General features: G+C 42.3%; 1 protein-coding gene across 1 annotated transcript; it reads left to right on the top strand.

Annotated features, from left to right (window-relative positions):
- Positions 1–1,198: 1,198 nt before the first annotated feature.
- On the top strand, positions 1,199–17,260 carry LAMP3 (lysosomal associated membrane protein 3). Its single transcript, XM_084528970.1, has 6 exons — positions 1,199–1,520; positions 5,098–5,846; positions 7,148–7,270; positions 10,281–10,338; positions 10,846–11,013; positions 13,096–17,260. The coding sequence occupies exons 1-6, from the start codon at positions 1,475–1,477 to the stop codon at positions 13,233–13,235; spliced, it is 1,284 nt and encodes a 427-aa protein (XP_084385096.1). The 5' UTR covers positions 1,199–1,474; the 3' UTR covers positions 13,236–17,260.
- Positions 17,261–19,738: the final 2,478 nt, after the last annotated feature.

Raw genomic sequence — 19,738 nt, forward strand, 5'->3', positions numbered from 1 at the left:
AAAGGCCCATCCGCATAGCTGAAAAAAAACACCCATCCATCCAATACAACTTTATTAGTGCAACATACACGTGTCACAAAAACACAAAGTGTTGTTTTAATTTTCCTTTGCCCCTCTCCCTTAGCCATGTTCCTGAATCTCTGGGACTCTTAGGAGAGTGCAAAGGTTCATCAAGACAGCTGAGAGTTTTGCATGCACATGCTGCAGTTATAAGGTGAGGAAGCTGTAGGGTAACTGTGCTGTAGTTAGCCCCAGGATGCCTGCTGCCAGCGGTGTGTTGAGGAGGGCTAATTGATAAAAGTGTCTGTTGTGGATCATGCAGAAATGCAAGGAGGTAAAAATGAGAATGCAGAAACACACTGCAAATAGAGAGAGCAAAATAAATTGGAACTAATTTTAATCAGCATCCAGATTTCTAGGGGCAAACTTCACTTCTCCTGAGTTTTCAATTTATTGGCCCTGCCATGTTACTGCATTTCAATATTGATGCGAGGAAAAAAAAAAAAAAAAAAAAAAAAAAAGAATCAAAAAAGAATTGGGAACATGCCAGATCCCAGACCCTTTCTCCAGTTCCACGAGTGTATTATCTCTTTTCTACAGCCATTAAGCTTTTTCTAGGGTGTGTGTGGCTTTGCTTCCACCCGCACCAAGCAGGCCCCATGGCAAGGGTGCAAGGCTGGAATCTGGCCGCACACACGGGCAGGTGTGATGCTCTGCTGCAGATCTCTGGCGTGTGGCTCCACATGCTAGGACCTGCCCATGCTGCTCCTGTCCTGGCTTGGCATGGCTCACAGAGGACGCCACAGGACATAGGTGAGTCACTGCGTTCTGCTGGGGAGTGGGTTTGGACACAACGCTAATGGTGAGCCACCTCGGGGATCCACCCTGACCACACTCAGTCCTTGGGCAGCAAAGTCTGCCGACAGTCCCCAGCTAGGACCAGAGCCCTTCTGGGTCTTTGCTCAGCCCTGTCTGTCTTTGAGCAGGCTCTCTGAGGAGGCAGCCAGAGATCACACCTCTCCCTTCTGTGCCTTAACCTCAGAGATGGAGTTAAAACCCTAAAGAAACTACTTTGTTAAAGAACATGGGGGAAAGTACAGGTTAGCTGGTCTTAACCCTCCAGTGGGGCAGAGCTGCATCTGCTCCAGGTTATCCAAACTGGAGAGAGGAGCACGAAGCTCTGTGTGGCCCCGCAGAGCCCCAGGACTCAGTTTCAGGGAGAGCCTGTCCTCCCCTGTGCTAACCCAGCTGTCCTTTCTGTTTTCACTTTCTTTTCTAAACATCATTTATTTCCTTCTGCATTAGCTTACAGATGCACAGCATTGCTCTCGCCCTCCCTCCCCACCTCCTTTCCACCCACGTGACTGAGCACTCTGCATCAAGTGAAACTTCACAGCCCACAGGAAACCTCGACTCCTTTTGACCTGCTCCACGGTGAGAAGCAGCATTTCTCGGCCTTGCAACTGTGCTGACCATGGGAAGAAGCTCGCCGCAGCTCATCTTGCTCGCCTTTGCCTGTGGTAAGTCACGTCTACCAGCATTTCTATCCAAAAAGAGACACAGTATGCTGCTTTTATTTCTTTGCACTTAACAGACTGAAAACTTGAGGGAGTCTTGTTTGTAACAGTAAGGGAGCTTTCAGTAAAGTCCCACTGGTGAGAAATAACTATAACTACATTTCATTGCAGCTGGTGTAGACTTAGTCTGATGTTTTCCCTAATATTTTGCCTTGTGCTCTTTGGTGACATAAACTCTGTGATAGAGTCAGCTCAAAATAGTATTAGAAGTAGGCTTTTTAAATTTTCTTAATTAAATATGATTCCCAGACCAGTGGAAAGGACTGAAGGTCTTGAGTGAAACAAGCAAAAGAAAAACTAAAGAAACGTTGCCTGAGTTGTTCATTTGTCTGCACCGCAAGGTGCAGAGCGTGAACAGGAAAGCAAGAGCGAGGCAGGGGGTTCAGGGAAGGCTGAGGCAGGCTGGGGCTTATCTGCCAACAAACCACATCAAAGTCACCGTTCAGTCCTGCTCTGTGAAAATCTGTGGAGCCAGCCTGGTGAAGGATGTGTCCCAGCATGTAAAGTCAGCCCTCAGCACCTGTAGCTGTACAAAATCTACTTGGTAGGGGTGGATGGAGAGGGATTGAAACTGTAACAGGCAAACAGTCTTTTTGCTCGCTGGTGGGGCACTGGCTTTCTGCGGTGTGTTTTGCTGTCAATGTGCCGGGATCACACCAGTAACACCCCCTGTCCCCCTCCCAGCTCTGCTGTAGCACCACAGAGAGCGGGGCAGCAGCACAGGGTCTCGACCACAAACAGTTCCAACATGGTTTCTCTGCTTTCCCACACCTGCTTTATAGCCACAGTCTGCTGAAGTAGCCCCAAAATCTGTACAAGGAAGGAGAGAAAGATCAGGCTCAGGGAAGTAACTCAGTGGTCAGCAAAGATATCTTTGGCCAGGAAGAACTTTTTCCTCGGCTGCTCTTCATCCATTTTTGATTGTGCCTTTAGTAATTTGTTGTGATCTTTTGTTAATGCCCCAAAGTCGGGTCTTTCTGCACAGGTAGGAAATTGAAAACAATCAGAGTTTAAAAGAGGAAGATCTGATGGGTTGGAGGTTTAAGAAACCTCTCTTGTCTTTGAGGAAAACTCTCTCGGAGAGTACTGAAACCTCTCAGAAAATCTTGGTGTTTTTCCAGTTCCTCAACAGCTTGAACCAAAGAGCCTTTCCCGTGACTGTAGGAGCTGGGTCAGGTTTTTGTGTCTGTAACTATTACAAAATCTGCCAGCCAAATACAAGCATTTCCCCCGGGTAGCGTAAAGCAGAACAAACCTGCTGGGCTGCTGAGCAGTGGGAGTGTGTGGTTAGCAAGAAGGAGAAAAAAATCCCCAGCAAGAGGTTCTCCCACCCACCCCATTACAGAATGTCAGGCTGAGACATTTTGCTACCAGGTCATGGCACTGAGCGCTCCTCTTCCTCTGTGGTGCCTGGAAGCAGAGCTGTTGTGTGCTTTTGCTGGCATTGACTCTCATCCATGAAACCTCCCATCACCACGACTTGAAAACAGGAGCTTCCAGGCCCAGATTAGGAATGAAGAAAAAAAGAAATGGAAACTAACAGCAGGATGCAGGGCTTCAATTAATTGTTACGCTTTTGACAGTCAGGACCACTAGATGCAGAGAGCAATCCTTACCTATCCCTGAGAGGGCTTGCTGAGCCCATGTGGTCAAATGCCTTTTGAGAAGATGACCGACGCCAACGGGCAGCATGGCTGTGGCCCAGCAGAGGCTCCAAAACGCCAGGCAGAGCTGTAGGATGAGACATCTGGTAGGTCACCTGGTGAGCACAAGCCACAGGCTACTTCAAAGGCACTTCGGACTTTATCCCTCAGTGACCCCATGGGGCTGAATGTTTTTCCGATGAAAAATAGTTAGGTTGCAATGATCTTTAGGGGAAATATGAAATTTCCTTTAAAAACTATGGGCAGCATCCAAGCATTAGGGAAATGTTGTTTCTCCCCATGTCTATATGAGATTGTGTTATCTGGTCACTAACTGAAACAGATTGGTTAGGTAAAAACTGAGAAGTACTGACTATTTAAGGCATTGAAATTTAAATATGAGTTGTTTCATGAACTTAAAGGGGGAAAAAAAGAGTGAAAATTGCAACTTCTTCTGTTTTATCTCTATTGTGCTGGTTCAAATTGAACCTCCTGTACCTGGTACACAGCAACTGCTCTGGTTTTCCACTGGCCCTATCGATGTGAGCATACAGAGAAGGAGAGAAGTTATCTGCTTTCCAGCTTTGCCATCAGATGTTGTAAAGTCTAGCGGAAAGTGAGAAAATTAACTAAAGTATAATTATTAATTATGGCATCTTTAGGTTCCTTCTGATAAAATTCAGTACCAGAGGGATCTGTTCTGCCAATTTTTTTGTGCTTTTTCAACTCTATCAAGTTGTATTATGGGAATTTATCTATGTCCTCCATCTAATTTAGGTGGTAAAACATTTAACTAGTACATCAAGGAATGTATTTATGCCCACGATTTATTACTTTTGGCTTGATCTTGTCTTTTCAGTGTCTTGGTGCATACTCACAATCAAAGACTCAAACAGAAGAGTTGTGACCTTTATCTATTCTTACAATGTATATTTTCACCTTGTCTTCACTTTGTTAGTTTTATTTAGGAAACAGATATTTTCTCTACAGTTCTGCAAGGGACACATTTCTGTAAATGTTATAAGATACAAGTGTAATTTTGATGCTGTGACTATTTTTAGATGTGGTCCAAAAAGCCCCTGAATGCTGTATCTTGAAATTTGTTTCTCGTTACTGAAAGACCATCACTAACAGGGCTAATCTTCCGCATTTGGAATATCCCCTTGGGCATCTCCCATGAAGAACTTGGGGGTTCAGGCTGACATGGCTACACCAACAGCATAAATACATTTTTGGAATTTCCCTGTCTCCCAGACTGGTTTCCCAGACTATTCTGAATCATTATAACTATTATGCTTCCACTCTTCCTTCAAATATGTCCTGGTTTCAGTTAAAATAAATAAAATAATTTTTTTAATAAAAAAAATTCATTTTCTCCATGTTTGTTTGTAAGTAACCAACCATCCCTTCACTTGTTCCACCCAGATTTCATTTTAACAGTACAGGCTCTTAAAACAATACCCATAAGCCACAGAACTTCTTCTTTAGACCTTGATAATTTGCTCTTAGCAAATCTTGCTGTATTGCTGTCTGCGAGGGAATTAATGTGCTGTGTGGGGATTGTGCAAGATCAAATCACACTTCCAGCATCCTCTAGCTTCTTCAGCAGCAAAAGCAGCATGTGGGGAGCCAGGAAACAATGTGCTGCCACTGCAACATTTATATTCAGAGGTGTGAAGGCTAGAAGAGTGGTGAGAAATTATGGGTTGTCCACTAGCGTGCCTGCTTGCACTCTCCTATCATGGCAGGAGCCAAAGGAAGAACAAAATCGTATCATCCATTTGATGATAACAAAGTCAGTGCAGTTATGTTGCAGGTATCAACAAGACTGTTAAATGCAAAGGTTTTAGACTACTCATTTTTTTGCTTTTTTGCAGCATTTTCTTCCTGCTGTGCTGAAGTGGCACTGGTTGCCAAGCAGTCTCCACAAACCACATCCTTCCACCATGCAGTTACTTCTGCTCACCCACTTTCCCTTTATCATTCTTCACCCCATCGAGGCACCACGGTTCAATCTAACAGCACAGGCTCCATGAGCCATACAACTGTGCAGAGAACAGGCCAGCATCAGGTAACCACAACATCAGCTCCCTACGTGACAGCCCAGGCAGGAGCAGCCACCGGAAGAGCAGCTGGCCAGATGTCTCCCATGGTAGTAACCACAACAGCAGCAAATGCAACTGCAGCTGGCCAGACTACAACCCAAGCAATGGAAACAATTACACCGACTGTGAAGAACACAACCATATACTCCACGGCCCCAGCCAACCAAACCACAACGCATGCAAGCACAGCTACAAACACAACCATGAAGAATACAACATCAGAGAAGCAAATGACAACCACTGCCAGAACTTCTACAGCCAAGAAAATTATAAATCCCACCACAGCATCAACAAATCAAACAACAACTCCTAAAAGTCCAACAACCACAGCCATGCCCAACACGACCACTGTTCATCCACGGACTCAAACAACCACCTCAACTAGTACAGTGACCGTGAGACCCACTCTTGCACCACAGCCTTCTCCCATTCCCACTGGCACATACACCCTTTCCAGTGGGAATAAGACCTGCATCAAAGCAGCGATGGGTTTGCAGCTGATGGTTCAAAACAAACAGAAGGTGAGGTGAAAGCGCTACAGGGCTCAGCCTTGTAATTCCTGTTTCTTCCTTTGCTGGAATTTATTCTACTGCTAAAGCAAATTACAGAATTAGGTTGTATGATAAAAATAAGTGGTTTGCTACCAGACTAAGGCCTTTTCTGTGCCACAGCAGCTCAGCTGCTCTACTTTGGCTTGTATGATGATGTCTTTGGGATGTATGGATGCTTTTTTATGGCAGTGGTACCAATATTTAGGAGGGTAGAACTGGCTCTAGTGTTATTTCTGTTTTCCAGAATAGGAGACTAGTTAAAAGCATTCAGCTTTTTAAGCCCTACACTGACTTCAGTGTAGGGCTTGAAACTGCAAGTTGCAATGAAAGCAAGAAATTTTCAACTCACAGACTTGGATTCAGAGATAGGTTGTCTTGATGATGACATGTTGAGCTTTTAGGACCACAGAAACTGCCAGGCCAGATCAGAGCATGGACCTGGGACGCTGCCACCTTCTCTCAGTGGTGACCCATGGTGGATAATTCAGCAAAAGATGTAAGAAAACTTGAAACTGTGGTTATAGCCCTCACAGTTAAAGTTCTGTAGCCTCCATTAAAATAGTATGTAGGGTTACATCCTCAGGCTCTGGAGTTCATACTTCTTGAGCCATCCCAACTGCAAATCCAAATATTTTTTGCCTGGAGTCAGAATATTTCTAACATGGGTTGGGTATTCAATATGGATGAAAGTATTTTTCACCCCTCATCTGTTTTGAAGCCAGGCAGGAAGTGTTCTTCCCGACTTCACCAGACCACAGTGAGATTGTTATTGCAAAAGTTAGGTGTGTATGAGACCAAGGGAACTGAGGAGTGTATTAAGGGCCTCAGAGGTCTCCTTTCAGACCACAGCATGGGTTGCCAGAAGTTAGAGAGGAACAGCCCATGCCAAAGCCAATCTAACCACTGCCTGCCTCTGTCTTGATCTTTCCTCTGCCCTCAGGCACAAGTTCCCACTGCTCCCTCTCTTTAAACTATTGCTGGTGCTCATCTAACCCTGTTCTAACTCATTTTAGTTCACTAAATGAGCAGAAAGCTCTTCTTTTCTGCCAGTTTAATGCATTGGAACAGCTCGGTGCTAGGGCTGGTTTACAAGCAGGGAAGGACCCTGGCAGCCAGCAATTAGGCTGTGCTGGAGCCACCAGCCATTGGCCTGTTCATCCAGACACACAGAGCTTGTCTGGAAAAAATATATTTGTAAATCTCTGTGTGTTTCATACTCAATTTTCCCTTCCTCTCCTTAAGCAGCCTCAGAATGTCTCTTCTCTCCACAGAAGCGGATGGAGTACTTGACTGTCAACCCCAACGCGACACGGATATCTGGAAGCTGTGGGACAGTGCAGTCCGTGCTGAACATCACCTTCAGCGGAGGGTTTATAAACTTTGTCTTTGTAAAGGTAATTCTTGCATTTAATGGGAAGAAGGGTTTGGGTTTGAGGAGCTGGAACCCGGGCTGCCTCTGATCCTCTCCCAGCCACTGCAGTGACACAGGGTGTGCAGCAGGAAAAGGCATTTCATCCACCTCACTGCTATTTTTCCACATGTGCGTGAGGCATTATTATTCCTATCCTTCCCAGGGGGCTAGAATCATAGAACAATGATTAATTCAGTCTGGGAGAGACCTGAGGCCACCTGGTCCAACCCCTGCTCAGAGCAGGGCTACCTTCAATGTTACATCAGGCCTTGCTTGTTTGAACTCTGAATTTTGAAAGGTTCTTATGTGTAACAAAGAGTAAGTACAGCGCCCTGAGATCCTTTGGTAGAAAGTGCTAAAGAATGGCCTTACAGCTACCCATTTGGCAATACAAAGTCTAGATTAGCCCTAAGCAAAATCTTCCTGTCATATTTACAGAGGTAAAAGTCTAGTTGGGGGGAAGGCCAGGTCTGCTGCTTGCATTGTAAGGGGACAGAGAGAATGGGTTTGGCACTGGAACCCCAGGAACCCTGCACAGGAGCAAGGTGCGTGTGCTGAGAGCTCTGACTCATGCTGTCAAGTTGTTCTTACAAAACGGTGTCTGAGGGGCAACCTGAATGCATGTAGAGTTAGTCATATGCTTCCCATAAATGCTGCCCAGCCAAAAGCTGGCAGTGGTCGTTAAATCCAGAGGGCAACCTGTGTGGGTGTACATGTCCAGGAGCCACAGCCTGCACACAGCCAAGAGGGCTTGATTTCTTCTAATTTCTGCGTGGAAAATTCCAAACAACTGGACTACAACAACAAAATTGTAGATAAGTGCCCTTAAAATGCACCGCACCAGGGAGACTTATAAGTATGCATGGAAACCTGGTCAAGAGAGAAGCTCACGCTTTCTTAATATGAAATGTCTTTTTGACATTGTGTCCATCGATACCAGTTTCTGTCTGGAACTATATCACATGCAGACAAGTCTTCAGCATAAGCTACCACATGTACTGCTGACTCTATAACCACAGGAGACAAATGCCTAGAGTTCAGTCATGCTCTCTCCTTCAGGCATCTACACGTTTTAAGAGGCAGCGTGCAGTGCTGCAGGTGGTTTTGATCAATAATTGTCTCGGTTTTAGTTTATGGCAGGAAGATTTCTAAAAGCTGCAGACAGCAAGTGAGATGACAAATCAAGGAGCTGTTCTAAAACAAGGGATCAGTTCAGACCATGAGTGTTTGGTTTAAATGTGTGCTTTCTGCAACAAGGGTGCCATTTTCTGTGTTATAAGGATCCTTAGAAAAAGTCTGGTGATTCAAGTACCCATAAAAATACCAGCTCATAGCAGTGCTAAGTAGAGTGATGTGAACCTTTGGGAACTACTTGACCTCTCTTGTCCTGAAAAAGGTCCTTAACTGGCACAGCATCAGGCAATCCACCCAAGATAAGCCTCAAGAGAGTGTCAGGGCTCAGCTTAGCTTTCTTTGAAATATGAGGCAATAAGAAATCTTTTTGCTGCTGTCTCTGATGTGTTTGGTCCCCACAGTCTCTCCAGCTGCTACAGTGCTGGCTTTGAACCACGAGTGCTCCAGAGGAGGCACTTCTGGTTTTCAAGGGTGACAGAGGAGCTGGGCTGAGGCCACAGTGTGGCTGTGGGGAGGTGAGGAGCTGGCTCAGTACTTACCGCTGCCGGGTGCCTTTTGCAAAGAACTCCACAAAAGGAAATTTTGCAACTAACCCCCAGTATGTGAAGAAGGAGCAGGTGTTTATCCCAAGCAAAGTCATTAGCTATGTCCAAACACGGCTGCCAAAAACAAGGTATTATTTGACCTCTTTATTTCTTTAAGTAGGAACAATGCTAAGGACCTCTTTCTTAAACTTCTTTCACAGTCCATCCCGCCAGTTTTAAAACTGCATGATATTAACAGTGTGTGCCCAGGAGACATTCATGTCTGCTGCCATTTCGCATCCAGCTGCACTCACCAGTCCCTGTGTGTTCATACCTGGGATTAAAGCCACTAATGGGGCTGCTGCATAAAGACTCCAGCACAGCTAGCAGGCAGAAGCCCCTGAGGCCATGTCTTGTGACAGTCCTGGGGAGGGCAGTGTTCAGGCTGCACTAGGGTTTTAGAGCATACACAGGCAGGACCCTTAGAGGAACTTTTACTCTATGCTGTAGTACCAGGTGCTTTCCATGTCAGCAGTCTGTAGGCATATGGAGTAAAGCCAGCCAGCACCAACAGGGTCAACAGGGTTGAAATAGCAGTTATTGCTTCCCTGTAGACGCATCCAGGTTGCTGATTCCTCATTTGTAGTGACTGATGTTGGCAGACAAAGTAGAAAATGAGAGGTGCTAGCGTTTAGAGATGAGCTCCTGGCTCTCTGCTTGTTGCTGACCTCTCCCAGAACAAAACATCAATGAACACCAAAGCACGGCTGCTTTTTGCAGTTTACTCATACAGAGGACATCTGTGCATAAAGTGCACTGCAGTGCAGGGAGTCCTAGGTACTTTAAAATGTATCAGCTTAGGTTATGCAAGCTGTCAGGCTGCAGGTCAGCTTGCAATTCAGTGCAGGATTACCCGTGCAGGCATTGTAGGAACTTTACATGAAAGCAAAACAGGTTGCTAAAACTAAACTGGTCTTATGACATGCCTTGTGCAATGTATAACATTTGCTTAACGCCCTCCTGCTTTGGGTTACCACAAGTATCACACTAATGTCTAGCCTGAGCAGTGTGTGCAAAAGCACAACTGCATGGTCCTGTTTCACCAACCTGAGCAGAACTGGTGATGTATCTGAGATTGTTGCATTACACCAGCTTATCTAGTAAGGATTTGAAAAAGAAAAAGCAAGACATCCAAGCAAGTTGGATCAGTCTCGAAGGTGATGCTTTAAAAATTGTTTCTTTAGGATTTTTTGTGTGGGCCCACTTCACTATTGTGATTGCTTTGTTCACAAATATAGGGATGGAGTAGGAATAATGATACTTCTTCCTTTTCAGAAAGCTCCCATATACTATGCCAGTGCAATTGAGGCTGGATTACAGTTACCTTCCGAAGGTCAGTGATTTTATGCTTAAAGTTCACAGTGTTAATTTCCTATCAAACTATTCTGTGTGTGGGGTAGGCTTTCATATCTTTAAAACTCTGAATTTTGCCAATTATGCATTTATTAGGCTTTCAGTATGTCATTCATCTAAATATTATGTGATGCAAATGGAAGAGAAGTGACCAGGCTGCAGTTCAGTCAGAATCTTAAACTTTTCCTTTTGTCCTAAAAAACTTTCCCTTTCCTTTCACTACTCTTTCAGAATAGAGATTATTTTAGGCCTAAATTTAAGGTCCAAAACAGTCCTCAGTCTTGAGAATAAGTTTTATCTGCCAGCACAGGAAAATGCTGTGAAAAAAATAAATACAGGAAGAACTTATTAGTGGTCAGGGCCAGCCTGAGTTTGACAGCCTGAGCTGTGACTGCTACTCATCCTCCATTTCATCTCTGAAAGAGGTTGTTTTAGCAGTGTTACTGTGCATGCCCATTTCTCACTGTCTCCTCTTTATGGCCTCCAGGTGTACTTTACTATGTAGCCATACATGAGCAGCATTTTACAGCAAAGCTGGGGAATTCCTTTAAGTGTGCCAGCAAGCAAACCTTTGGCTTGGAGAAGACCTTCCAGCTACTCATCGTTAATATGCAGCTGCAGGCCTTTGATATTGTCGGTAATCAGTTTGGAAAAGGTAAGTAACCTGCAGACCTCTTCCACCTTCTGAGATCTAGCTGTCAGCACTCAGCCTGAGGTATCTCCTTCTGCTAGATTTTAACCATATAAACCACTTCCCAGCTACTCTAACCTGACTAACCTGTCTTACCCTTTTCCCAGTCATTTTCACCACGGTGCAATAGTTAGGGAAGATAGAAGAGTATCTTTCCCTCCCGCATTAAATAATTTCTCTTTCCCATTTTCATTAAAAATGTTCAACTCTACAAACACCATTTTATTCATCTCAATCCATTTTCTTCTAGAGCAAGCAGAGGTGTGCTCACCACTGGCTTCTTCCAGCCCCTGATACGTAATACAGTTCAGTTCAAGGTCACTGCTCTCAATATAGCCAGATCTTAGCTGTTCTGAAAAGCTCTTGACACCCATGACATCCCACAGCTGCAGCAGTGAAACTGCCAACTAATAAGGGATATTTGTTAATGCAGGATACTTACAGAGCAGCTGTGTCTAGACATGATGAAATGTGCTCCCGAGGAGGAGCACAGTCGGCATGCTCCCTAGTTCCAGAATTAAATGTGATGTTTTTTTTTTTTTTTTTTTTTCTGCAATTTGTCTGTTTTGCAGAAAGGCAAACGTAGCTTATTTCTGCTCCCTGGGAAGACAGAGACAGACCAACGCTGATTCCTCTAGTCCCTGGATTGCCTATTCTGGCACAATATATTGGGGCTTGTCACAGCTTCTTCCCTACACCAAACCTATGTTTCCTTCCAAAGGGAAACGGGATGTTGCCATCCGTGTTTCTTGTCAGGACGCAGCTGGGTGTGGGGTCCAGGGCTGCTGGGTGACCTTGGAAATTCCCATGTTTCACAGTATGGGTGCTCTGTTTACTGCCTTGCTTCTTATGAGGTGCATGAAAGATTCTACACAGAACAGAGATGGTCTCAGTAGTACCCTGACATCTCTTTCAAACAGCACATCTTTATGTTCCTCTGACTTTCTCTCAGGGTATTTCCATACAAGAATTCAGGTGGACAGATAGGCCTATCAGTAATCCAGCCCTTTACATGCACTAATAAAACATTCCCTTCTTCTGCCATCTGACTTCCTCAATGCTTACAAAATATTGCCCCTGTATTCTTCTTAATTTAGATCTCTCTTTCGACTCCATTTGGCTCTGTCTGACTCATTCTTTTGTTCAAAATTTTGGCTGCTTTTCTTATTCTAGAAGGAATAGAAAGGGAAACTACATCTGGAGCTTTTTTAAGATAAGGAAGGTGGTTTTTTTTACAAACTTTAAGTTCTTAAAACCCACACTGAGAATTCAATCTGTGCTCTCAGTCTCGTGAAGATTTTTTCACAGGATAAAACTGAACAGGGACAACTCATAGGAATCAAAGTCCCATCTGGTCCCCATATTCATGTTTGAATTTTTACGATGTATGAAATCAGATATGGCTTTTGGTATGGCCTCACTTCTGGCAGAGGCAGCTTAGGAAGAGTCTCTCTCTTCAAGGTCAGGCTGATCTCTGCTAGGCAATACCGTACACAAAATTAAACTAGTTTTGCTCTTAATCAAAGGGCTGAGAAAACAGGTACCATCTCTGAAAGAATTCTCCAGTGGCTGTGAAGTAGTTATGACAGTGTTACATAAATCTGCTGTGTGTATGTATTTTAAGATACCAAACCCCCAGTGAAGGGAGGGTTCTATAAAGCAAGCACATCACCAGCCTGTAGTTTTCTTGAGACCTGTAGTTTCACTTCTGTTGATCTGGATTTACTTATCATTAAAAGAGGAAGAAAGCACCGATGATCACTGGTTTCAAGTTGCTTACATTTCTGTAAAGACTGCAGCAGTGTTACATCTATAACTTGGTCTGTTTGAGTCTGAAAAACTCCAAGTGTCTTCTGAACTGCATTTCAGCAGATCAGAAAAAATTCCCAGAGTTCACAGCCCAAGGTTTTCCTCAAAGTAAAGTGAGTAAGGTTTGTGAGAACTTTTGAAAAAAGCTTGTATTCAATAATTTCTGGAATGCGGATGCATAGTCTACAAGCATGGTGTTCTTCTCTAACACATTCTTTGATCTCCTTTTACTTTCAGAAGAAGAATGTTTTCGTGATAAAAACAGGAAAGCAGTTCCCGTCGCTGTGGGCCTGAGCATACTGGGACTGTTGGTCATTGTGTTCGTCACATTCCTGATTTCCAGAAAAAAGTCATACAGAGGGTACGAACGCATATGAGGTGCCATTGTACTTCCAAATGTGTGTGGCAAGTAGAGAAGTCCCAAGTTTTTGCTTCTACCTGGCAGTCTCGCTACCCTGGAGGCATATTTTTAAGTGAAATGACACCATGTGTTTAAAGCTAATGCACGTTTCTGGGAGTGATTTTGTTAAGGTGGGAAGGAGAGGACTTATACCATGTATTTTAGGCTATTCTTAGTGTCTAATTTAGATGTAGTCCACAGATGACCAAAGTTGAAAGAATAAATTCCTTATATTATCGACAAAGGAGGCAATTCAGACCACCTAAGTCAGATGATCAAAAATAGTTTAAAACAGACAGTATCATTATCCACCATAAAATCAATTAGATTTTTCATAAAAATAAAATAAAAAGTTAACAAGAACCCAGTTCTTAAAGATGGCATTCAGATTTCTTAGAAGAGATGAGTCCAGTAGTAAACCTTCCAGTGAGCAGAGCAGAGGTCCACAGCTACAGACAACCCTGTTAAATCAGAGTTCAGTGCTAGCCTTGTGGGAGCATTGTGTTTGCTGAAGGCTCAGGGCAAGAGTAAGTATGACTTCCATTGATAAACAGATTCCCACTAGTCTTTTAAAATACCGGGGTTATAATTAGTAACTTCTTGTTGCTTCCTACTAAGCCTTTCAGAGGGTCACAGTGGTAATACGTTAGTTACCCTCACGCTGAAGGCAGTATTTTTAGATTTTTTTCTAGCTGCAGCTGACTGCATGCAGATACGGTGACTCAAAGAGGGTCTCTCTTAATGTGGGAAACATACCATTGCCACTGAAAATGCTGGGGATTAAGTAGCCAGCACTGTGGCAGACCTGCACAAGGTCCTTGAGCAAAGAAATCCACTGAAGCTCTCTGTTTAGGGCTTCCGTGGGAACTAAAAGCTTGCACAGGCTTTGAGCAAACATTCTGCCCAAGAGTGAATGCTACCCAATGCACTTACAGTTGAGCAGCCAGATTTTCATATGGAAATAGCTTGGAGTTGCTTTAAAGCACACTATTTGTAACACTCTGTAGTCTGTTTCCTGCTAAGCAAATGATGAAGGTTTGTAAGCAGTAATTGCTTATAAGAATAATTAAGTTCAGCTAGTGTTCTCTGTTGTCACACAAGATTTACAAAGCTAAACGTATGCACATAAACACACGTGTACACACACATACCGCATACAAATCTGCTTACTTCAGCAAACTACATGAAAATGATAAGAAATTATATATACAAACATTTATAAAAGAGAAAATCATATTCTGTAAAAGCTCATTTCCTCCTTAGGGGTTAGAGCAATGCGAATGTTAAATGTTACTAACACAAGTTTTGCCTTGAAAAGGACTTTGGAATGGCACCCATTAAACAAAAGAAAGACTGAAGTTATCTGTAAAAATTCCTTGTTTGTTGTTAGTTTAATTTGGAAATAAACAACACAGAAATGCTGGAAGATAATTTGATTTCCATTAAGCAATGGCCCAAATCCTGAGCAGCTATGAATGGCAATGGATTTTCATGGTGTAAAACTGATGTCAAAACCTCGTGAGTCTAATTTGCCTTAAGTATTTTTTAAAATAATTTTGATATTTTGCTAGTATTTAACCATTGAGAGTTTAGTTATTTAAACTGAGAAAGGAAAGAAATCCTTCAATTCCATGAACTCCTGGAAGGTGCTGGACCACATCAAGCAGGAAACACGTCTCAGCAGCCGCACCATTCCATAGTCGCCCCAACAGGTAGCTGTGTAATTAACAATCTCCAGAAATGTTCCCTTTGAGTCTGAATGAACCCATAAATAAGAATGATGAAGACAATTTTGAAGCACTTTTGCACTTGGAGAAGAATAAGGCAGAACTCAGAACCACCTAAGAGCAAGGGAGACAACTGACTACAATTAGAAGGTAAAGCAGCATACAGACACAGTAATTTGAATGCTCCAGTATTTCAATGATTATTTTGTAAAAGGCTCCAGCAGTGTTGATATTACTTATCAAACTTTAGCTTATTTTAGCTCTTCCTCTTTTACCCCGTTAGGGGACACACAGCTCACTGACCTCAGTGTCTTTGTTTGGGCTTAATAGGATCTCCCTAAATATCAGGGTGATCTTCCTGTTCATGGTTCCTCTCACATGAAAATAAGTCAGTTAGCAGGAGATCTGGGTGCTGGGAACAAGTTCCTGTCTCTAAGAACTAAAGGTCTGGAAAGATTTGGGGAATTTTGAGACTGCTGCTTGTTTCTTCTGAACAAAGTGAAATGTCAAGTTTTGTTCATCTGATGAAGAAGTGAAGCTGTGGATTTTTCTGAGTTACTTGTTCCTAAGTAGAAGAGAACAGTTTCAATACTATTGAACTGTTGTTTAGAAAGCAATTTTTTTTTAATATGGTATTAAAGGGGCTTTTTTTTTGTTTTTGTTTTTAAAAACAATGTCATTGTTGAGGTGTACAGCAACTAAAGGTAAATATATGGAAGTGCTTCCAGTTGAAAATGAACCCCTGTGTGCAATACTGATGCTTGTGTTCTAAACTGTGACATGTGGACATTTTAACAAGCATTGCCTTAAAAGCAGAGTTCCACACACAATCTGACCCAAAGCCATTCTGACTGGTGGTCAATAGGCATCTTTCCAACTCAAAACTAAATCCTATTTCACATGTTCTTTGGGGTTTTGGATTGTCTGATATGTATGGTTTATTAGTTTTGTTGATATGAATTTAACATTTTCTTGTTATGCTCTGTACTGAAAAAAGCTCTTTATGTTAATACTAAATCTTTTAACATTTTCTAGCAAAAGGAGGCTAGAAAGGTGTTCTTAATAGTTGGTTGTGTTTAATCTTGTGACATCCTCTGGCATGTTTACCAGTGATGCAAAGATAATGCTTTTTTCCCCCATTTTTTTTCTCACTTTCATGAATCAAACTATTGGTATTGAACAATGCTTAGATTCATGTTTAACTGATTTTTTTTTTTTTTTAATTGCTATTATTTGTTTGCTGTTTTTCTAAAGCTGCCTACAATCCTTTCTGGGCTTGCCCTAAATGGCAGAGGTGAAGTGCCCATGTTCTAAACCCATGAAACAATTCACAGTTCCCATGACACGCTGCCAACATGCAGCCAGATGAGTCCAGTGGAGTTAGCGCTTTACAGCAGCAGAGGATCCATTGGACAAGTCCTTCCTGCATCAGATCCCAGTCCCCAGGGTGCAACCATTCCCCCACCTGCAGCCCAGCCTGAGTGCTGTCACCTCCTTCCCCGAGCACAAAACACGCAGGCAGCTCGGTGCTCTGCTGCTCCTTTCACCCCAGGGCACGCCGCTCACGGTGGTCTCTCGCACACCCAAGCTGGACAAAAGAGCATCCCATAGGTACATGCTGTCATAGTTAGCCAAGCTGCCAAGGAGTTTATAAAAGTTTAATTGCTTTCAGTCATTTATTGCTCTCTGATATACAAAAACAACATTAACAAAAAAGTCCAAATTAAAAACCAGCAGTTATTTCTTGTTGAGCAGAGGAAGGGAGATGTCGATTAGCTTCCTGAGTGTATGAAGATGGTTTGGGTGATCTCTTCTAGCTTGCTGTAATATGTGGTTGCTAAAAATTACTTTGTTATGAGAAGTAAGATATGCTCATTATTTTTCTATTATTGGTATTTCTATAATAAAGACTGTATTTAGTCATTACAGTGTGCATTTCTGTGCAATTGCTTTCTTTTGAGTGCTGTTCCACCTAAGATGTTTAAAATAAAATTGCAGTCTAACAAACAGGCAGGGGCATATGGGCTTTGGACACAAGCCACAGACACAGATTTGCTTATATCCTAGCCATGACTCTGACAATGATTTTTTCTGTGGTTTGGGCATCTCATCTGACATTTCTATCTATGTGTCATCGGTATTAAAAAATAAATAAAATTGAACACAGTATGAAGTTTTCTGTTAATCCCCCCACAACTTCCTGTGTTGCTTTTTTTATATGTCTACTTCTCGTTTTGATTGCTATTGGTCCAATAAACACAGACCATAACTCACAGCAGATGTAATGGATGTTTTTTTAATTTGTGTTTAAACTCTTTTCGCAGATAATAATCTTAGGAACTGTTCTGAGAGTCTTCGGAAGAGAATGCATCTTTTCAGTGTTCAGTTATGGAAAACAGAGGAAATAAATAGCTCGGAAAATACCAGATATTAATTCCAGAATTCAACAGTTTCTATGCCGTTCAAAGGAATTCCCCAACGAATGTGACTTTGCTGTGATTTTGCTGTTTGTTACGTCAATAACATAACAGCCACCTTAAAATAGCAAAGCCATGACACAGCTGTGAGAGGTAAACTGCTCAGCAAAAAGGGGCATACAGAAGTTCTTCAGATTCATCTTCAACGATTTTCCAGTGAAACTTGAAGCCAAGTTTGGCTGATAAGCACAGGCAGACCCCATTTTGGGTGCAGGTTCCCGTAACGTCTCACTGTCGGGAGGCTGCATGAAGTAGCTGGGCTGACTCAGAAACAGAGGGGTGGGCAAAGAGATAGGGAAACAGGATAACTCCTTCACTCTGTGTGCAAGATAGGGCTCTAAAATGGCTGGTTGAGTCTCACGTGTCACGTTCTTCATATCTAAAGAAGCTAAGGTAGTTGGATGAATTGCAGTAAAGCAGATGTGGTAAAGATGGGAGGAGAAAAACTTATCGTTATGTTGCCGGCAGCTGATGCATGGGACTTATCTATTAGAGAAGTGGCAACAAGGGCAGCAGAAAGAAAGAAACTTATCTCAGGGATAAAATGCTGTAATAACGACTGCTGGTTATCTCAGAAATCTCTCTTTCTTTACAAAGATTAATGGGAGATGGAAGAATAATCAACCATTTTTCTTTTTAAGGCAAAAAATAAATCTGTAAGTCACACCATGGACAGTTCTAGAAGCACAAAGCATTGGGATTCACTGAAGAAATGGCTTTGCATCACAGTGTCTAGGAGAGAAAAGTATTTAAAAAAAAAAACAACACACCAATTTGAGGAAAATAGCAAGGGTGAGTGAAGAAAGATTTATATGAAGTTAATCCTCACTAGTAAACTAGTGAGTATTAGTAAACTAAGACACTTGAAAAATACATGGATGGCAAAAGGACAAACTGAGCTTACCTCTCTGCTACTCATGATAAGAAAGATGTGAAATAAGCTTGTATCTGCAGTGTCTTCGCCAGGGAGACCAGGGCAGGAGGGGCTGGGGATTCCAGACAAAGGCAAAAGGTTATCTGGTGCATACATGAAATGCACCTATATTTAGTGAGAGATATGCAGGGATTAATATATGCTCATATCACGAAGACTAAGTCCATGCATACAGCAAAAGACATGCTTCAAGCTAAAAGTTAATATGTGAAGGGAGCTAAGCAACTCTGAGCTAATCTTTTTCTTTCTCGCACCAATAGCTCTGGCCATGCCAATAACTCAAGGCCATGCATGTCTGAAGCTCATGTTCCCAGCACCTGGGCTTTCCCAGCTGGCCACAAAATGTCAGATAACCTTCATTTTACTTTTTCTGCAAGTTCTGTTCCCTATGAAGTTGCTAGATCCCAAGTATTTTATTAAATTATTGTTTCATTGGCCCAGGTTCTTAACTCTTCCTTCAAATTTTTTAAAAGGAGTAAGTTGCATTCGCATGTGCAGAAATGTCATAAATGTTTTTTGGGGAAAATGGGAAGTGTTCAATCTGAGTCAGAAAATCTGTACAGATTAAAGACATGGATCTTGTTTTTGAACCTTGGCTTTGCTGGGGCTTTCCTATAGCCCATATATTTCTAAAGAATATGATTAATGAGTCCAGCCAATGTTTAACCTTGTTCATCAGACCAGATGATCTTAGAGGTATTTTCTGACCTACATGATTCTATGAGTCAATGTTTTTGCTGTGGAATTATTTTTTTATCACCCCAAGTAAAATGAATTCAAATTTCAAACAAATTATGTTGTTCACAATCTGCCCATAGAAAAAAAAAAAAGGGGGGGGGGGGATAAGTACTCAAATACTAAAGCAGCTTTCAAAATATACAAGCTTCTACAATAAAAATTAAAATGTTACCAGCCCAACCTATTCAATACATCACTAGGTTCATGGCAGTGCCTCCATCTATGTACATGCGCATTAAGCATATTACTGGTGTCAGTGGGAAAATGGTTACTTTCTGCATTTTGGTTTTATTACATTGCCCTTTCAAATATCTGCATACTCAAACTGGTGATCCCACTTGACCTTGCACACTCTAAAAGCCACACTGACAGGACACTTTCACCAAGAGCAGATTTGCAAAACAAATGTGCTTGCTACTTCTGTTAGTTTTACTGTTCAAAGTGTAAAATCCTCCACCACCTCTGATTTATGTATTGCAGAATATCCTTAGCTCTCTTAGTGTTTAATGGTAAACTACATAAAATGCTGCCATCTTGTGTTTAAAGACAAACATGCTGAAAATTTTGTTTAATCTGTATATCAATAATACTGCCACTATTACAA

This window comes from Aythya ferina (genome assembly GCF_964211825.1).
Source record: "Aythya ferina genome assembly, chromosome: 9".
Classification (NCBI taxonomy): Eukaryota; Metazoa; Chordata; class Aves; order Anseriformes; family Anatidae; genus Aythya; species Aythya ferina.